Source organism: Tyto alba, unplaced genomic scaffold, assembly GCF_018691265.1.
Source record: "Tyto alba isolate M040663 unplaced genomic scaffold, T.alba_DEE_v4.0 Super-Scaffold_18, whole genome shotgun sequence".
Lineage (NCBI taxonomy): Eukaryota > Metazoa > Chordata > Aves > Strigiformes > Tytonidae > Tyto > Tyto alba.
This window is the reverse complement of record NW_024881280.1, coordinates 5,722,837-5,742,538: the sequence shown is the minus strand read 5'-3', so window position 1 is coordinate 5,742,538 and position 19,702 is coordinate 5,722,837. Positions and strand designations below refer to the sequence as shown.

Genomic DNA, 19,702 nt, shown 5'->3' with positions numbered 1-19,702 from the left:
TGCATGCCATAGTGGCATCTGTAGTTACATGCATGCACTCTTGATAATCCTTGGCATGCTCTGTTTTTTACACCTTGAGCTCACGTACCTTAATATCCAAGATATTCTTTGTATACTCACAGATTCTATATAGGTCCAATTGTGATATTCTACTTATGTACAAACTATAATTTTTGTGGTCAGCCTTTCAGAAATGAACATAAACACTTTTGGTAAAGAAGTTGCCAAATAGCATCATGTACCTTGGCTCAAGAAAAGCAGTTGGTTGAATTCTTCTGCTTTTGTGTATCGTCTCTTTAAGATGAATCCTATGGTAAATAAGCAATAATGGGCTTGCAGTTACTTACAGTCCTTACTTATTCTTCTTCCCCAAAAGGAGGGATTATAGAAGAATCTTACTGTAAACAAATTGTGACTGAAAGAGTGGGGGTTGTTTTGTTTTGTTTTGTTTTGTTTTTTTCCTTTTAATGTTTGAGAGGATTTTTTAAATCATCAGTCATACTTTATGTAATACTGCTTAAGCAGTGATGCGATGGGAACTTGCAAAAGAGAAACTACTTTAGGTAAGTAATAATAAATAACCATGAGAAAATAGAAACCAATACATACCTGAAAAGGGATCACAATATTGATTGTCTCGCCCACTTTCTTCACCAGAGTCTGTCTGAGATGGCGTGGCAACCAGATTTTGGGACGCTCTGCAGTTAAGCATTAGAATATTAAATACAAAGCTTTTGGTAGTTTGAAATATTGCTTATAGCACAAATGGAACAAAATACCAAAGAGGAGAGGCTTGGATACTTGTAAGCATAAGAAAATTGTGCAAATACTGTTCATACAGTTAGGGAGTAGATAATTCTCTGCGTACATTCAAATGTATTTGACTACTGGATACAAATTTAGTAGCGAATCTGTTGTATATTTACAACGGATGTCATTTCAATGACAGCAAGATTTGTGAAACTGTTGCATCTGAAATACCAGTTTTGGGTGACCTCCATTGGATAAGAACCTTCTATGCAGACTTTGTTTCTTTAGAGAACTTGATAGGTTCAGTAGAAGGGATGGGACAAAGGGTGTGTTGGAGTACAAGAGTGATTATAGACTCTGATTATTGCTATATTGATATTGAAGCTCCTTGCAAGTTGCCATTTGGAGATATTTATGGACTTACTCAGAAAGTAGAGCAATCAATGGATTTCCTTCACCTTTCCACAGTCATTCAGTTACAGTTCTTTGGGATGGAAGGAGTGGAGTCTCATTGTAGCAGCTTACTTTTCACTGACAGAGAGAGGACCTTAGTGCATGTTTTTTCATCAAGCCCCTGCTTCCCTCTACCTTACTGGAAAGCTTTCTATGTTCTCCATGTATTCCTTATTCTTTTCCTAGCCATTTACGGAAAGAATTTCTTAATGTACCGCTAGAGTATCTGTCTTCATGTCCATTTGATTTTGAGGTGCATTACAACTTCATTTCATTTACAGAGTTATTTTACTGTCAGTGAGACTCTGGCAGACACTTCGTGTGAGTCAGGGTTGAGGAATCCACTATTAGCAGCTCTTGATATCTTTTAGACTCCAGTCAAATGAGTTATAATCTACTGCTGTTGGGTAATACAGAGTGTTAATTAATAACCTAGGACAATCTAGTACAGATAACTGCTTTTATTTAAAGAGATCTCTTGCCATAGCCAGCGTAGTCATTTTGTAGTAACATAAAAGCTTTTCCAGTAGAGACCTAAATATTTAAAAATGTGTCTCTTAAGTGCTGACAGTGCCATTACAAGATGTAAAATAACCATATTTTGAAAGTAAGAAGTAGGATTTTGTTTTAAGAGCTGTTCTTTAGAAATCTAAGACCTGGACAGTATAGTAATGTTCTTGGAATCAGAAGATATTGGGCACTTAGTCAAAGTTGTTTGGGTGTTATTCTCAGAAGGCAGCACAGGCTTGTCAGTCCCAGAATTTTTCTGCATATGTATATGATTAGAATTTGGACCAGAGGAAATAGATGAATAAGATTTATTCAGTCTAAATACTCACGCAGGATCTCTTGAACAGTAATGGGCTCTTTGATTATTGCAGCTCCACTTTCACCAGCCAAGTTTATAGCTTTGATACGGAAATGAAGTTTGTCCCCTGTGACCAGGTCTTTAATCAGCACAGATGTACGCTCAGTCAGGCCAGGAAGAGCTGGAATCCATTCTGTAGCTGCAAGTACAGGATTTGCATATTGAAATAATATTTCCAAAAACTAATGCCTTGTCTACAATTGAAAGTAAATTTGTGTTAGGGTGAAATGAATTTAACAGGCAATACCACACTTAAATGGGAATAAACTAAGCGGGAAAAAGACCTCTGGATCTGGAAGATGTTGTTTACACGTGGAGTTATGGAATGTATATACTTTTTAAATTCAGAATACCTAAGGATAAGAGAATCATCTTTGAGTAGTTCCCTTGGCATTCTGTTTTATAGAGCTTAGAGCTGTGGGGCTTCTCTGTTTATTTTCATTAGCAAGAGGCAGGGGGAGAGAATTTTGGAAGTATTTTTAGCAAGAAAGTGAATCCTTAATTTAATTTTTCCTTAGAATAAGTGTATCTCCTGTGGGTGTCCAAATGGATTGTTGAGAGCCACACATGCTGAAAATAATAGAGCATATAACTGTTGGAATTGATTATTAACTTCTCTATTGACACTCTGGAACAGAATTCTTAGGGATTCCTTAAATGACACAGAAGTGCAACTGATAAAATCATTCTTCTGCGATGATGACACAGAGATTCTGGTAATTCCATGATGATATCTCATTAAAGACTATAAATTATTTCTGGATAAATTATACCCTGTAATAACCCTAGTTTAGCTTATATGGCAATTGAGGTTAGTGTCAGAGAAAATTTAATGATTGAAGTGATTATAAATTTGTTGTTTGCTTTTTATGACCTAAATGTTAGGTTGTAGCATCACAGTAAATTGAATGTTGTAGATATGATGCAGTTGTACTCTTTATTATCATGCCACAGGTATTAAATAAGGTAAGGTAACAGTTACTTGAAAGTTTGACTGATGTTGTTACAGTTATGTTATATTGGTTTTAAGGAGTACACAGTTTTGAATACTACAAAAGTATAGTCATGTCTGTAGAACAGTATGGGTATTTTGGTAGTACTTTTCTGTATTAACACCATCTTCACAATCATCATAAACTTTAGAGTTGATGTGACTTTCATGGTTTTACAGTCATGTTGCGGTAAGTCTGGGTGATGGTCGGCAAGGATGTTAATTGTAGATTAGAGTTCAAATTTAATGATTCTGGATATGGTTAATTTATTGGGATATTGCAGTGAAGCTATCACAGTCATAGTATTTTAACAATGCTAGGTTGGTGCTGCCTAGTACTGATGTTTACTTACATCCATCTTTGCAGTATTCCACAATATAACCATCTAATCCCCCGGCTCCAATCCGCTCGGGGGGTCTCCACTTCAAGGCAACAGTGCTGTCAGAAACATCTTCCACTGTAAAGTGGGTTGGTTCACTTGGAGGAGCTGTAAGGTAATATGTAGAAGTAATTCTGAGAAATAGCAATATAACTGTGACAATTCAAAGGCTATAGAAGGAGTGATTAGCAGCTGAATTATATACCACTCTCTAGTTTAATAAAATAAATTTAGCTGAAGCTCAGTTGTAAAATGTAACACCTAATACTTCAGTAGAAGTGCAGCATTAGATTCTATAATAAAGGAACAAGAGGCTAAGGTAGTAGATCCTATTTACATGTGCTCCCTTATGAGTAAAAGCCAATGAAAAAATAAGAGCTGTATAAGGAAGTCAAATTGCCAGCAGAAGCCTGCAAAAAAGTTTAGAAATAAAAATATATACAACTTATATGCTGTACTCTACACCTTGATTGTAAGTAGACAAAATTCACATAGCCAGAGGACCAAATTTATTGGTGGCTAAATTTGACTTCACATATTTTCCTCTAACAGTGGAGAAAATGACCAAAAGTTATGACTGCATATTTACAGAAACACCAGTTCTGATTTGTGCATTTATTATAGAGACATGCCTGAGAAAAATATTTTGGGGCTGAAAAATTTTCACTTCAGTTAGATATAGCTATTTCATATCTTTTCAGAACAGGAGTGTCACGGTTCTTTTTAAATCCATACTTCAGAAAGACCGCTAGCTAAATTCAGTCCTCTTAAGCATGGCTGTTATCTACTAATTAAAAAATGATCAAGAAGAACCCTTACTAGAGAATCCCATATACACACAAATGCTACTGTGAAATCATCGATTCCAAAAAGCAAACGGAAAGATAACTTTTTCAAAATAACATTTAGAGTGCTGGACATAAAATTTAGTATACATGGAGTAAAAGCAATCATGTTAGAAATGTATGTTTGTCATACTCTGTGTGTTTGTATTAAACTGAACATCTTTTGAGTATACATAACACATTTCACGTTAGAAATATTTCATATATAAATTAGGTTAAATAGAGGCTTATAAATTGTACAACTGATTGAAATTGATCTTGGTTCCCAAAGTTATTGCTTAAAAAAGAAATAAAATTAAAAAATATCACCCAGTTTCCTTTCTGTAGCTGTGTCAAAATTTTTCATATTCAAATGGCAATAATGACTGAACAGCACACAGGAGGCAAAGGCAGTTGGGAGCATACACAACCACACAGTACACGATCAAGACCCCAAACCTCTTCTCTGAAGCGGTAAGTGTGAACTTTATCCTTAATCAAGTAAAACTCTGCCTATCCCATGAAAACTTTGGACCTTTTTTTTCAGGAGCTCTGCTTGATGGTTTTCGTTGGTCCTCTTTAGTTGCAGACCAGTTGTTGTGTGTTTGAAATCCAGAATGAAGTTTGTCCTTTCTTTCTGACCCCTTCACTGCATCATCTTCTTTTATATTATCTCTTTCAGCAGGCTGTCCCCCTTTGCTGATACTTGTAGATTTAGCAACTCTAGTCATTTCAGTCGCCAGCTGTTTGTATTTTTGTGGGTCTTCCTTTTAAGGCTTTTAGCAGGACAGCTTCCTGAGGACTTCTTTAGTTGACTCCTTTAGTTTGCTCCTTCCTCAGGGAGTGCAGGAGACACTGCACTGCTGTGTTGGGAAGGATTATTTATAGGAAATCGTTCCTCAAATATTTTCTTAATCAGCTATCCTTTTAGCTGTGGAGAGGGCCAGGATTAAGGGAGTACTGGGTGAGATACTGTGATAGCTGCACCTATAAGGGAATCGTGGAAGCTGAGAGGGACAGGGAGATTTCTGTCAATTAGTTCTCCTCCTTTCCAGATCCAGCTTGACACTCACACTTCTAATTATAGCAACTAAAAATTCATCAGCAATTTCATGAAATTGGAACCTCTGCACTTCTCAGGAAGGGGAATGAGAGACAGAGGAAGATTGCAAAGGAAAAGGTTGATTAAATATAGAATACAAAGACTGCCGATAGCCTCTTTCCTAACACATTATTTCTGGTCATAAGGGCAGTTGAAGAGAAGAGGTGAAAATAGTCCTCTCTTGATTTTTTGTTCTGGAAATAATATAGAGTGTGCTAAAACTCACCAATTGGCATGAAGGGTTGCGAGGCAGGGCTTGGCCGGGACATGCCAATAGAATTCACAGCATAGATCCGCATCTCATAAACTACTCCTTCAATCATTCGCTTGGCTTCATAGGTTAACTCTTTTAAAAGGTCAAAGTTCAGTCTCATCCATCGATAGCTCTTCTTCTTCTTTCTCTCTAAAATATAGCCTGGAAAGGATAGCTCTTATGATGTGAAAGAACTGCAAATTATCATCTCACAGGAAAAAAGAAATTTTTTTTTTTTTTTCCAGTGGCACAAAAGAAGTAAGTGTGATTCAGAATTATTGCATAACTGAATTGCATGAAGCTTTGGTATTTTCCTGCCATTTTATTTTGTATTACTTCCCTTCTAGCTGACATTTTTACCTGAACAATTATACTTCTCAAGGTAGAAATTATTTAGAATTTTCTATGATTGGTATTAGGCTTAAGCACATTTTGAATGCTATATGCTTCCATTAAGGTATTTAGATGTATGCAAAATAGAGATACTATCAGAGCTGGTTTAAATGGTAAATTATTTCTGGTGAGAATGCGATCATCTGCTCCTAATGGCAGAGAAATGCATGAGACATGGCAGTTCAACAGAAAGCCCTTTCAGTGAAGAAAAAATTGCTTTGAGATGTGTAAGATGAGATACAGAGTTAAAAAATAAATTTGTTTCTTAGATTCTGTTTCAATTCACTAATCTTGATTAACAGCATAAATCCCAAAGCAAAAAAAAATAGTTGGAAGAACAGTTTGACACTTCTTTTTTTTTTTTTTTTTTTGGTAAATGATTTATCAAAGAACTGATGTTAGATCTTTCTGTCCATTGCTAAGTGGTGGAATTGCACAGTGCTTCCCAGGCAGTGCAGATCCCATCTCTGCTTCAGCCCTATAGTGGAGTGAATCCTGGCCACATAGCAATTTTCTTGCTCTGATTCCCTTGGGAAGGAAAGGGAACCTGTGTGATTACAGAGAACCAAGAGAACTGGATGCACTGCAGGATAAATCTGTAGTATAGTTTAGGTGTCTGTGTGCTCAGAATCCAAGTCTTTAGTACATCTCCCTCAACATCCACAGCCTTTCCCACACTACCGTGCTGGTTTTCACAATGATTAAGTCTGGCTGGGTTATCACCTTAAAAGATAAACTTCACATTTCCCAGAACCGGGAATGGAATCTGTGTTTCTTAATCCCTAATATGGAGGATGCTGCTTCTCTGTGTTGCAGATGGTATGCCTGGATGTGATGCATGTAGACTTCTTTTAAACAGACTTTGTTTGGAAAGCTGTTCATCTTTTAACAGTGGAGTGAATAATGAGAATAGTCACCATTATCAAATAATAATGGTGATTTACACATACCATGTATTCATATGTTTTGGATATCTTTTTCTACCCACAGTCTATAAACAATATGTCTGTAACAGTGGTCAGCTATAGCGAAGTCTATAGCAAACACATTGTAAAGATTTAGGAATTGAACTGTGTAGGTCAGTGATTCAGTCCCTGCTGCTTGCAAAGATTTTGGCTATTGAACACGCAGATGTCCCTTTGGTGTACCTGGGAGGTACGATTCGCACTTACAGCATCTAAAGGGAGAAGGAGTACAGCAGGCACGTTTACTGACATTTTATAGGCACAGACATACTGCAGCCGCCGCCTTTCCTGTTTACATGGAATTGCAAGAGGAGTACAGAATGTTTGGGGAAATGAGTGCTGGAAGTACCTTTGAGCTGACCGGTTGTGTCATCACTTCTAATGTATAAAGTTACTCTTAGCATGTTGTTTTCAGTAGCTTTTAAACAGGGTTAAATGCTGTCAGCAAAGAACCTATGGTTCCTTTGACGTGTTCCTGCTTTTTTCTCTCTTCCCCAGGGTCTATGAGAGTGAGAGAAGTTTCAGCAACCCAGTTTCTGGTTTTGTTACATTTTAGATATGCAAAGTTTCCTGTCAGAACTGAGACACTTCTTCACTGTGGCATACCAAATTTCAACTTAAGGAAAAAAAAAAAAAAAAGTAAAAAGACAATACTGGTACCATTGGTGACATTTGGTAAAGCAGATTATTTCTCCAAATGCACAGAATGTATGATAGATAAAGATACTGCTTTAGTAATATAAAAAGTACATGAGACACCATGAAATGTTTGCGTAACAGTAAAGATGGAGTGTGAATTTCTTTTCTATATCTGTTGGATGTAGCTAATAAAGACTGTAGTAGACTGCCTACAATACCATCAGTAACAATATGGAGACAGATAAGAATGCATATGTCTTTTCCCCCTGCCTTTTTAACTTACTTTTAAAGCTTTGCTTGAATGGATAGTTCTGGATCTTGGGGTTTTTTTGCTGTTTTTTTTTTTTTTCCCCTTCAGGTGTTTTATTCTAGCTCAATTAGTAGTACAGTCCTGTGCTAACTGAAGAAACCTCCTCATGTAGTGCAAAGGGCTGTTAGTGCAACATTAACAAAATCATTCCTTTGGCAGTGAAAACAAAACAAATAACAGTCCAAAATATGTGTCCTGAAAACTCTACAAAATCAAGTCAGGGGCATTGCATAGTGTGTGTGTGAGGTGTGGTAATGAGACTGCTATTGGTATATAACTTTGCACATAACAGTTTAAATCGTTAACTCCTTGCTTGCTTCCTGACAGAACAGATTAAACCATGAAGGACTGGCCCAGTAGTATCTTGTTTATTCCTACACAGATAACTTCTGTTAAATTAAATGAGGTTACACTATTCTTGTGGAAGTAAATGAAGTCCAGCTATCCAAAAGCAAATATAAACTCCCTCTTCCAGATATTATGCAGGGGATTAAAAGAATCTGAGTCCATTTCTAGCCCTGGTATTCCCATGGGAATCTGTATTGCTTTCAGTATATATTTTTTAAAAGAAACTCAAACTCCAGTGATCTTTATTAAACAAACTGCTATATTTGGAGTCAAGAGGAATTTTTTCTTAAAATTGACCGATACTGTGCATTGTTTTCTTTTACTTCTGAGCATCAAAGGGAGTTTTATCTAAACCCCGCCATGCTTTACAGAGAACTTAAAATGGTATCAGTGATACTCTTGATAGCTTCTGCTCATTTCCTGCATCACATGACAAGTTTGTCCTCTAGTTTTTAGTAGAGATTTTAAGGACATTAAAATGATTGAAAAGTGTCTTGTGATCCATGGTGTGTGGTTGTATACGAAGTAGAATTATGAAGTAGTTTTCTAAAATAAACGTGTATTGCATGAGTGCTTGAGATTGCAGATGACTGGAGCTGATGACTGAGGTAGCCACAGTTCTGTTTTAGTATTCCTAGGTAATTCCAAAGGCCTGTATACTGACGTACAATTTCAGTTTTGAATGAGAATGTTGAGCTTTAAGTATTTTTGGCATCACTTTCTTGTGCTTTGGTGATTTACTCACTGAAATATTTCTCTGATGCTAGGAGCATGGGTAGGGGGCACTCTCTCCTTAGAATTGAAGGGCCAGAATCTAGACCAGTTTGAAGGTTTGATATATTAGAGTAGGAAGTTTCTGAAGGTCAGCCTTCTTAGAGCGAGCAAACATAGAGAACCCTTCTGTGCCATTTTAAAGGAGCTGCAAAAAATACAGGCAAGGCTGCTGGGGACTTTGTATTTTAGCACTTCTTACCAAGTACAGGCTGCCCACCATCATATTTAGGGGGTTGCCACTGCACAGTACAGCAATCTTCTCCAATGTTGCTGATCTTGGGAGCTTCTGGGGGGTCAGGAACATCTGCAGAAAGTGTGATAATGAGAGTTGTTGCTGTTTCAATTTCTGTATTAAAGTCGATTAAATATTTTTCTTTAACATTTTTTCTGTATTGTATTGATACAGCTTTGTCAGATAGCAACAGTAGGTGCAATCAAGAATGTATTATCTTAGCCTGAAGTGAATCCTGCCCTTTGTTTCTATGTTAGGTTGGTTTTCCTTTAAATAGCATTGGTTATTCAGCTCCCTTGGTCTTCCCAGACATAATCAACTTTTTGCAAAAATATAAGGTAACAAGGTAATTCTGTTCTATAAGAAGAGGCTTGCTCCAGGGTTTCCTATTTTCTCTAGAATAAACTTTATATAGAACACAATGGCTGCATGTTTCACATATTTTGTTATTTGGGAGACATTTGTAGTAAATATACTGATTTAAGATTTATAAAAGATGAAAAGAGACTCAGTATTCAACTAATCAGTGAATTCTAAACTTTAATACTGTAGGTAAAAGTAGTTTTTTTTTATCATTTCTAAGTTTGCTTATAACCTGACCTTTTGTCATATGTGTCGCTGGGTATAAACAAGTTAAATATTATGAAAAATTTTATAAAAGTTCCTGCTTCAAAATCATATTCCCCTGAAATCTTCTGTGACTCATAGTGTCAGTCTGTTTATCTTATATCAAATATATTATGTCTCTTTAGTCCATTAACCACTTACTACTTGTAGAATGAAGTAATTTTTGCTTAAAAACATAAACCACAACAAAATAACAAGAAGGTTTTTTTGTCTCAGACAAGTATGAGACATATACCTCCCTCAGAATGGAATGTCATCTATAAAATTATAGGATCATCTGAAACTGGAAATGTATAAAAAGGAAATACATGGATTTCTACTGGGAGTTGTTCTCTTACCTTTTCACATGGAAGGCAACTAGCTATGAAAAATACTCTGACAAATTTTGTGGCTGGTAGCATTCCTGCCTTTATGATCCTTTTCTGTTTTTCTAAACCTAACGTCAGAACTTGCCTCAGTCTTAGAGAAGAGTGAGATTCAGTGACCTCAGGATGCTTTGATGGTCTGGTTGCTTCGCTCCTTCACTTACCAATAACTTTGACTGTGATATCAGCCTTATCTTCTCCCACTGGATTCTTAACTATAACTCTGTATACTCCCTCGTCCTCCTTTTCTGCTCCTTCAATGATGAAGACACAGTGGTCTTCATGCATCTCCACACGAACTCTGCCTTCAGATTCAAACAGAAGCTGTGGGCAGTGAAAATAACATGTAAAGTCGTTGTATGTTTGTGCCAGGGACGGCCTGATAAGCCTGTATGTAAGCTGGTAAAAATCTTCAAGTCATTGAATATTATAAAAATTATTGAAAAGCTGTAAAGTTTTTCAAGTTTTATTTGTATGTAGAAGAGAGAAAATACAGACTAAGTGGCTCATGTAGATAACATTTGGGAAAATTGGTTCTGAAAGTTTGTAGGTTGTTAAGGTTTGTTGCTAGTTACACATACCCAGTGACATTTCAAAGAAGTTATTAAGTACCTCTACAAATTCCTACTTGGGATAGCTGCTAGTATCCATGTAAAGAGTTTCATGGATAACAGTTGGGTGCCGTGCAAACTCAAGCAGGTTTGCAAATTCATATGGTTGAGCAAACATTCCTGATCAACAGTATCTATGCTTGGCATCAGGTAACATGGATTTGAACAATTTCCCTCTAAAAAATTTACCATGTTTCTTGCAACTGTTAATGGCATCAGTGAGATTTCTGTCACTCAGGAATGTTATATGGGGTAACTTCCTACTCTTCTCTGAGCTGAAGTCCAAACATAATGACCACAACTTTTCTGTACATTTATAACACACTCCTTTCTTCTTTATGTGCCCGTGTATCTTTAGACTCAGAACAGGAACTGTTAGAAAGCATATGTGCTGAAAAATGACTCGTACAGCAGAATTGTACAGAAGGTTTATTGTTGCATAATAAATGTAAAATATTTTTGGCTTTATCAAAATGGAAGTTATTTGTGACAAAAAGGAAACTTGTTGGAAAATTAATACTCTTTCACTGTTTTGTACACACATAGTTCACTCTCTTGACCCATTATCATCTTTCCCTGTGTCCTATAAGATTTTGTCCTCTTCTTCCCTCTAGTTATTATTGAAACTTACAGGTTAGTGGGGAAAAAAGGGGCTAAAAATTCACAAATAGATTAAGAAGAATTTTCCAATAGCTGCTTTGATTCCTTGCAATCCACACACCATGTGATGGTGATTAGAAAGAGATTTCCTCAATCAACAGGTTTCCTCAATCAGCGTCTTACTCTAAAATTGCTCACCAGATCCCTTGTGCCCATTCCAAGTGTTTGATAATTACCATTGTGAGACAGGATGTTGGTCCTGATGTGCTATTTGCTTCACCAGTTTTAATATCTACTGATTTTAATGTTATTTCCTTCTGAATATGACCTTTTATCTGGAAAACACTAAGCATATTTGTGTCTGCATAAATAGTAAAGGACTTACCTTACTATCAATATTTAAATCACTGCAGTTTTCTGAGGGAGTCATGGAATCCTCACTGCTGCAAACAAGGTCATTTTTCTAGATAAGCAAAGAAACCACAGAAAGTCAACTAAGCCTTTCTGAGCAGAGCAGTAAAGCTGTTTCTGCAAGACAGGGAAGAGTCCATAGGTTTGTTAGGGGGGTTGAAAATGAAGGTTTGAGAAAAGCGAAGAGCAAAGTAAGGCAGCAAGCAGACCCGGGAAGGAAGTCAAGTGATACAAAAGTAAAAAGCAGAAGTGGAAATAGATGTATCAGACTTCAGTGAATTAAGGAAAGGATAAGTCAGAAAAACCAATTTACAGCTTAACAAAGATGAATGACATTCAAGCATTAGAATTGCAACTGGTTGTGAATCTCTGTCCTGTGGTACCAGTTGCTCATCTTGTGTAACTACAAAAATAGGGATTACTTCTTTCTGTAACAATGGGATAGTAAGTTGATGTAAATGTTTTAACACTCAGAAATATAGTCAGGTCTGTAATACACATCAAACAATGCATTCTGAAGCTGTGCTACTGTTTGTTTAGGATTTCATTAGTAGGTATATGTTATACATCTTCCAAATCAAGACTGGCTTCTTTTACTCATGCTGAGAGCTCACACCTTGGAAGTAACACTGTATAGGGGTTGTCTGATACCCAGTCATCATTTTATCAAAGAAACGTATGTATGAGAGAGTCAGTTTCTCTTGATTCTCAAAAGAGAGAGAAATGGCTTTTTTGTTTGTTTCCATACTAATTCTGCATTGCAGAAAAACCTCCCAAGTGTTATTAAATATGCGCTACCTGAACAAAGAATGCAGCAGAATCATGGAGAAATGAGATTGGGAAAATTAATATAATTGGCAATATTATTTTATCTGTTTCTATGCCTGTGGGAAGTATGATGCTGCTGTAGAATATTATACAATGTATTTCTGTGTTATGTGCTAGTCATAGCTCAAGAGCTGCAGATGGTGAGGGGTGGGGATGTTCTGAGATAGCCAGAAAGGAAGCTCACTTAACATTTTGTGTCGAGCTTCTAAATTCTTTCTCTGATGTTTTGTAATTGCTTTGATAAGGCAAATTGCAAGCATCCTCTGTTTTCATTATACCAAATACAGTTTTACCCCAGTGGTCTGCTAAGAAGATGTTTTCTTCACAGACTGTAGAGTTCTTGAGAAAGATTTAAAAGCAAGCTGCCATCTCCAGAACATGTCCATCCTATCAGGTGAAGGTGGTGGGGATGATTCATCATATATTTCTTTTTCTCTGAGGTAGGAAAGGAATAAACATGTATAGTATTCTACTGTCTGCATGTACATATGTCTAGTCACATATACTCATCCCCTTCTTTTGGAATAGAAAAACAGGCAACAGTTCAGAAAAAGAACAGTTCAGGATGACTTCCACAAAACCAGCTAAACCCCAAACAGCTGCATTGCAGGTATTTCCTTTTTTATCTTGATGCTTAAAAAAAAAATATTAAAAGGAAGATGAAAACACTTTTAGGAATTGTAAATCAAAGTAAGATTTGAGAAAGAAAATAAATTTCCTGTTGTGACTTCCTTGCCTTGGTCATTATGTAAGGTTACACGTTACCTTGTTTACTTTCTGCCAGATGACAGTGGGTGTTGGATCACCTGATATGGGAACATCCAATCTCAATTTGTTCCCAGCCACCACAACAATAGTGTCAGGGGATTGGCCCAGACAGTCAAGGTGGATTTTGGGAGGTTCTATAACAAAGGCAGAGAAAATAAGTTTTAAATACAGTTTGAGTGTTCTGTATGGAAATAAAAAAGGTGAATATTCATGCATTAAATTAAAAATGAAAGCACTGCTTCCATTGAAAGTAAACATGCTTTCAATAGCATATAAATAGTGACTGTTCTTCTTACCTTCTCTTGGTACAAAATCAATCTTGACCTCTGGGGAAAAAAAAAAAGGAAGGGGGAAGGAGTAAGAGAAATAGATCAGAAAACAGAATTTACATAGCCTCTGTACCAACAAAGTAATTTAAAAACTATTCATCATTAAAACCTCATAAGGCATATACATCAACAGAACAATGCAATAAACTGCAAAACGGGTTCTGTGAGACAGTATGACAGTAATAACTCAAAATAGCAGGCAAAAGCACTGTGTCTGTATTGAGGTATCAGGAAGGAGATTCTGCATACTCTTCCCTGGTATAACCATATTTAATGCCATCACTTTATGCCTCTGGAATGCCCATTACATATTCTAAGATAACTTACCCAAAAACTGAAGCTTGGCAGAAAGGTTGTAAGCAAATCCCTGAGGGATGAAGGAATAATCAGCCTCATCACCTGGTGTTACATCCTCAATAGTTAGTTTATGGATTCTGGAAACATGAACAAATATATTCCATTCCCTTACCTTACCTCTCCAGGAGAAACAGGGCTATCTCAAGAGACAAGGTGCAGGCTATAGTATATTAACAGACATTACAATTTCTTCTTCCTTTACCCCAACATGAAGTTAGCCACCACCAGGGCTGTAGACCACTCTACTTTTGGTATTCAAGCAAACCCATCTCAGCATGTTGTCTATGAATGGACTTCTCAAAGTTAGATGCATAGTCTAGTCTGAATAGAGGAAGCAGTTTCTCTGCTCTAGCCCAGTCCTTTACCATTACAAGTGCAGTTGTATCACTGCTGACTGCCTTCATTTGATCAGATTAATTTTGGGGAAAAAAAGCTAAAAATTGATGCTCCACCCCTGTATTATTGTAAATTCAAAACAGAATAAAGAAAGGATTCTAAGGAAGGTTAGAAAGGATGCTAAGGAAGACTTTACCTAGCATGTAATGCTTATGTATCTTCTGAATCTTCCTGGTCTCCATTTCCAGCAGTAGTTAGACTGCTAAGCAACTTGAGCACAGAACTGTGCAATTGTATGTGTTAGTATAGTACTAATTTTTCTGATGGGGTTTTTCCATAAGTGTGATCTTAATCTGTCTAAACATTACTGCTAATTTTAAAGTTATCAATAATATGTTTTCTAGATTGTTTGAATACCAAGAAATCACGAAATCCTAACAAAAACAGGGAATGAATTCTGCTGATATACCACAGATGCCATATATGCAAAACGTACCAAAGCAAATCTGTGACTATATATTAGTTGTGTATAAGAAGGTTTTAAACTTTTTTCTTTTAGCTGGAGCCAGGACAAAGTCTTGGTTTATATTCCTATTCCCCAAGTGAATAGTTTCTGTGAATTGTAATGCAATACCCAACCCTGAACCTGCTTTCTGAAACAAGACTAACCTGCCAATATGGGAGATCTTTATCCTTTCATCTGGGACCACCTCCTTTCCATTTTTCAACCAGATTCCTTTCACATTTTCATCGGAAACTTCACACTTGAAGACTGCCTGTTCACGTGCTTTCACTGTCAGGTCTGCAATGCTCTGATAAACTTCTAGCTTTTTCTCTGATATTGTGAGAATAATCGAAACACACATCAAAAAATCAGAATAGCTTTGTAAGTAAACAGTTGGTGTGGTTTTACTGAGTCGATAAGGCTAGGGCTGAGCGAGTTGTTTGTGGAAGGGTGAAATATGAAGGGAAATACACAGCATGCAAGGTTTTAACAGGACTGATAGATGAGCACCTGTTATCATCAGGGTATCTGTTACATCCGGCACACAGGCCTGAATTGTCCTTGAAGCCTTTATTATCAAACCTAATGCCCATTATTACGCCTTCCTTTTCCCTGGCATGAGGACTGTGCTACTCCTATGCACCATCCTAGAAAAGGTTACCTTCAGCCTGTTTTTATTTCTCACCTTCTCTGGTTTTGTAAGATTACCTGTGCCTACCTTGTACAATTAGTTCAGCGACTGACACTCCACCATTGGTCTTCACAGTGTAGTGCCCGCTATCGTCTTTGGTTGACTCATTAATAATTAGATACTGCTTTTTTCCATCTTTCTTGAATCGGTATTTGAATGTTTCTTCCCGTGTCAGCTCAATTCCATCTTTTTCCCTGCAATGTCAAATAGTGTTGAGCCATTTTTTTATGGTTGAAAGAGGAGAGTAAGAGTCAGCTCAATGTTACTAGAGATCGGAAGACACAAGATAAGTCCAATCTTTGTAGCATTTTGAGTTAGCAGAAAATAGACCATTGCACAAATGTTAGTGGAACCAGAATGCTTCTAGTTTGACCATTAATTTTCACTATGTATTTGACTTCTGGTTCAAGAGAGTTCATTTACAAGGATTTACTTGATTGTTACTGTTTATATGATACAGATAAACATGAAAGTACGTTAAATGCTGTAGAAGGTACAGGGATGAAGACACACTTCACCAGCAGGGAATTTACTATCTTAAAAGCTGCCATAAGGTAAACAGGACTTGCTGGAAAATGACTTAAAAGTCTTCATTTTCTCAATATGAATTATAATTGTTTTAAATTTATGGTTTGTGGGCATCAGTAAAAGAAGAAAATTTAAGGATGGATTTAAGTGAAGATGTGTTTTGGATTTTGTAGCCCTTTCCATTCAAGTATATGCCACCGTATATATAAGACATTACTAAATTAAGCTTCACCATCCAGCCTGATAGGAATTTTAATTATTGTAATTTCCAGTCATGAAGAGAAATGAGCAGAGAGGATTCATGCTGTTCAGTCAAGGTCACAGAAAAATACATAAGATATTTTAAAGATTTCCTGTTCCTAATCTTAAATAACATAAGCAGGCTATAAGAAAATAACGTAATCTCTTCAATTTACTCCTTTTGTAGCATTTTACATTTTTCATTATTATTTCAATATATTTATATTATGTTACTTGAACAGTGCTGCAGTTTATAAATGAAAAAGTTTTTGATACTTAGTTGAAAAGAGAAATAGAAAAGATATTATGCTTTTAATAGAGTAAGAATTTTCTTTCTATCTTGTGTTACTTCCCTTATTTGTTACCAGTGACTATTCAGCTTAACAAATGAGCTTACAGGATAGCAAATTGAAATGCTGCTTAGAGACTCATTAAAATAATATTGCTTTAATTTCTGGGTAGATGTATGCAAGAAAACCTTCTATCTCTATTAGAGACTGCTGAAGTAAGTCACAAGATCAAAATGTTAAGCAGAGACAGGACTCCTCCAACTTGTGATTTAGATGTACCTGCTGCAACTGCATTTCAAAATACCTCCAGGTTGCTACCTCCTAGCTGTTCTTTACAGCACAGTTTACTGGAACTTATAGTTGGTTTAGAAAAACACTGGCCTCCATTCCCAATCACAGAACTGCAACTTCCTAGGAAGGGAGGAAATGGAGGATGCCTGTAGCAACCCCATGAAACATAGCGCTTAGTGTTATGCCAGGGTAAGGCTTCCTCTGCTTGCTGAGCAGCAAGAGTCTCAGCCCACATGCAAGATGCTCTCCTAAGGCTGATACTCTCATTCGTGCAGATTAGTTCTGGAACAAGGGCTACAATGCCAGGTGTAAACCTTTGGTGAACTGCTGAGGATAGGCTGTAATCTAGAAGTTCAACACACCGCTCTGGCAAAAGCATGCACATGGCTGGTGTTCCGAAGCTGGACTTTTATTTTTTGGTGATGTATTTTGACACATGGCTCCTCAAAGATATCTGAATGTTTTATTCAGCTACTGCTAAGAAAGTGAACTCTTGAACTCTTGTCTAAATAATGAAAACAGATTATTTGCGATAACTAGTGTCTTAAATCCCTGGGATGGGAATAGCACATTTAACTTGTATTTGGTTTAGTGACTAGCACATTGCTAATGCTGTGTATGAGTAGAGTGTTTGCAGAAGGTTGTACTGACAGATAATGGAGCGATAAAACTGTAAACCTCAAAAAAGAACTCCCAGATATCATTTAGCTTAAAATAATATATTGCTGCAGTGAAAAGTGAAAAACCTCATACAAGGTAGTATTATAGGCCTTTGGTAACTAGAGCAATGAAGTAGAAGAGTCAGTTGATATTAAAGTTTAAGTGGAGGATTTTATAGAACCATAGAAGTGTTGGTTTAAAGGCCACTGTAGGTGATCTGTTCCAGTCTCACACTTGAAGCAGAATTAGTTCAATAATAGGTAGGTCAGCTGTGGTTTAGTCTATCTGAGTCCTGAACACCTGCAAGATCAAATATCTGTTCTCAACTTTGCCACTTAATGCCTCTTTTCTCTGTCTGGAAATGCTTTCCTATTTCCTGTTTAGATCCTAAGGATAAACTGGTTAATGTCTTCTGAGATATCGCCGATGTAGGTAGTATGTGATAATGGGGGCACACAGATTTATTGTTATTATTACATTACTATAGTTTGTTTTCATTTAGAGCTGATAAGTTGATATGCCCAGCATTCGGAGATTGAAAAATCAGGTCAAAACTAGTAATTTTATTACATCTTTTTCTTCCAGAATTCTATTATTTCCAAGGCCATCTGAATTTTGGAAATAACTATTCTACAGTACTGCGTAATAATAATGTGAGACCTTTCTGTGTGATCAAGAGAACATTCTTTCCTGATTACTATGAAAAGACCCACATAATGAATTCTCCAAGCCTTAGTCTGAGGGCCTTGCCTAAGAGGCTGTAAGCCTTATTTCTGTCTTGTGCAAGTCACATAATTGCTTTTGTTCATGTGATTTCATATCCCAGGTTTAAAGGGTGCAAGAGCTATAACAGGTGCCCTGAGTTAGTGCCTGTTCCTTGACTTAAGCTGTTGAGCATTTCCCTAATGAGCCATAAAACTGGAACTCTTTCTCCATACTAGGTTTCATGTTTTCTCCAGACACTTCTCTCCGTTGTCCAAAATGCTCCTTTTCTTGCCAAAGATCATTGACTGAATCTCACATAATAAACCCAGTAAAATACAGTGCAAATGTCTAAGTGCTTAGTTTTCTGTTGTTACAATTTGAAGACTGGCCACTTGCTGCATTTCAGGCTGAGACAGCTGCTGGCTTGCCTTTGTCTACCAAATGCCCATCCCACAGATACCAGCTCTGCAAGATATATGGGAGTTGTTCAAAGGCATAGGATCAAAGTGTGGCAGCTGCACTGGTCTCTGAGAGGGACAGATCTGGTTGTCCCCATCTCTTGTGACCAGGCACCTGTAAGCAGTTCCTGAACAATAGCATGTGTGTGCCTGTGCATGTGGCTTTAATAGTGTAATGCATATGCTGGATTAGCTCTTGGGCTCTATTTAAATTCCCAGTTCCTTCCTTTGGGAGAGCAGATGGGTGGTTGGCACTTTCCTGGAATGTAATGGGCATTGTAGGAACAGTTGATAACCATGTGCCTGAAGCTGTTAACAAGCACAGGAGAATTTCATCTGGTAGAGAAATGACGTGAGAACAGTGTGTGTAAGACCTGGTATGTGAGCACCGCCTGCTGTGCTTGCCCAAGCAGTGTGAACTTCAAGCTTCCGCTTAGCTGGAATGCCCAACAAAATGGACTCTATGGTCTAAATGTTTGTCATCTTAATCCTGCTCGCTGCATATGCATAATGACCAGCCTTGCAGAATTACCACAAGAGATGTGTTACAGTAAGTCAATGACCTTCCCTCTGTGTCTCAAGAGACACTAACTTTTTACCTAAGAAAAAATACTTTTAAAAACCCTCACTTCACTGCAGCAGAGAAGACCAGAAGTTTCCATAAAGTATAGCAAACTTGTCACAATACAGTTCTGATTAGTCTGGACAAGAGTTAGACATTACTGTCAAATATTTAGAAAACTTTGAAGCTAACAGCTTGGTACAGTCACTAGCATCCTGTAAACACTGAACAAGAAATTCTAGAGACACTATAAAATAT

At 37.0% G+C, this 19,702-nt stretch overlaps 1 protein-coding gene across 1 annotated transcript in view; it reads right to left on the bottom strand.

Annotated features, from left to right (window-relative positions):
* The window catches only part of MYBPC3 (myosin binding protein C3), a 62,585-nt gene that overhangs the window by 15,156 nt on the left and 27,727 nt on the right, over window positions 1-19,702 (bottom strand). The window contains exons 17-28 of the mRNA XM_042790885.1: window positions 15,738-15,904; window positions 15,184-15,349; window positions 14,149-14,255; window positions 13,789-13,818; window positions 13,490-13,626; window positions 11,871-11,948; window positions 10,439-10,598; window positions 9,250-9,354; window positions 5,595-5,783; window positions 3,416-3,550; window positions 2,043-2,210; window positions 610-698 (exon numbers count right to left, since the gene is read on the bottom strand). Coding sequence (XP_042646819.1) covers window positions 610-698; window positions 2,043-2,210; window positions 3,416-3,550; window positions 5,595-5,783; window positions 9,250-9,354; window positions 10,439-10,598; window positions 11,871-11,948; window positions 13,490-13,626; window positions 13,789-13,818; window positions 14,149-14,255; window positions 15,184-15,349; window positions 15,738-15,904 — 1,531 coding nt within the window. The remainder of the gene's footprint in view (window positions 1-609; window positions 699-2,042; window positions 2,211-3,415; window positions 3,551-5,594; window positions 5,784-9,249; window positions 9,355-10,438; window positions 10,599-11,870; window positions 11,949-13,489; window positions 13,627-13,788; window positions 13,819-14,148; window positions 14,256-15,183; window positions 15,350-15,737; window positions 15,905-19,702) is intronic.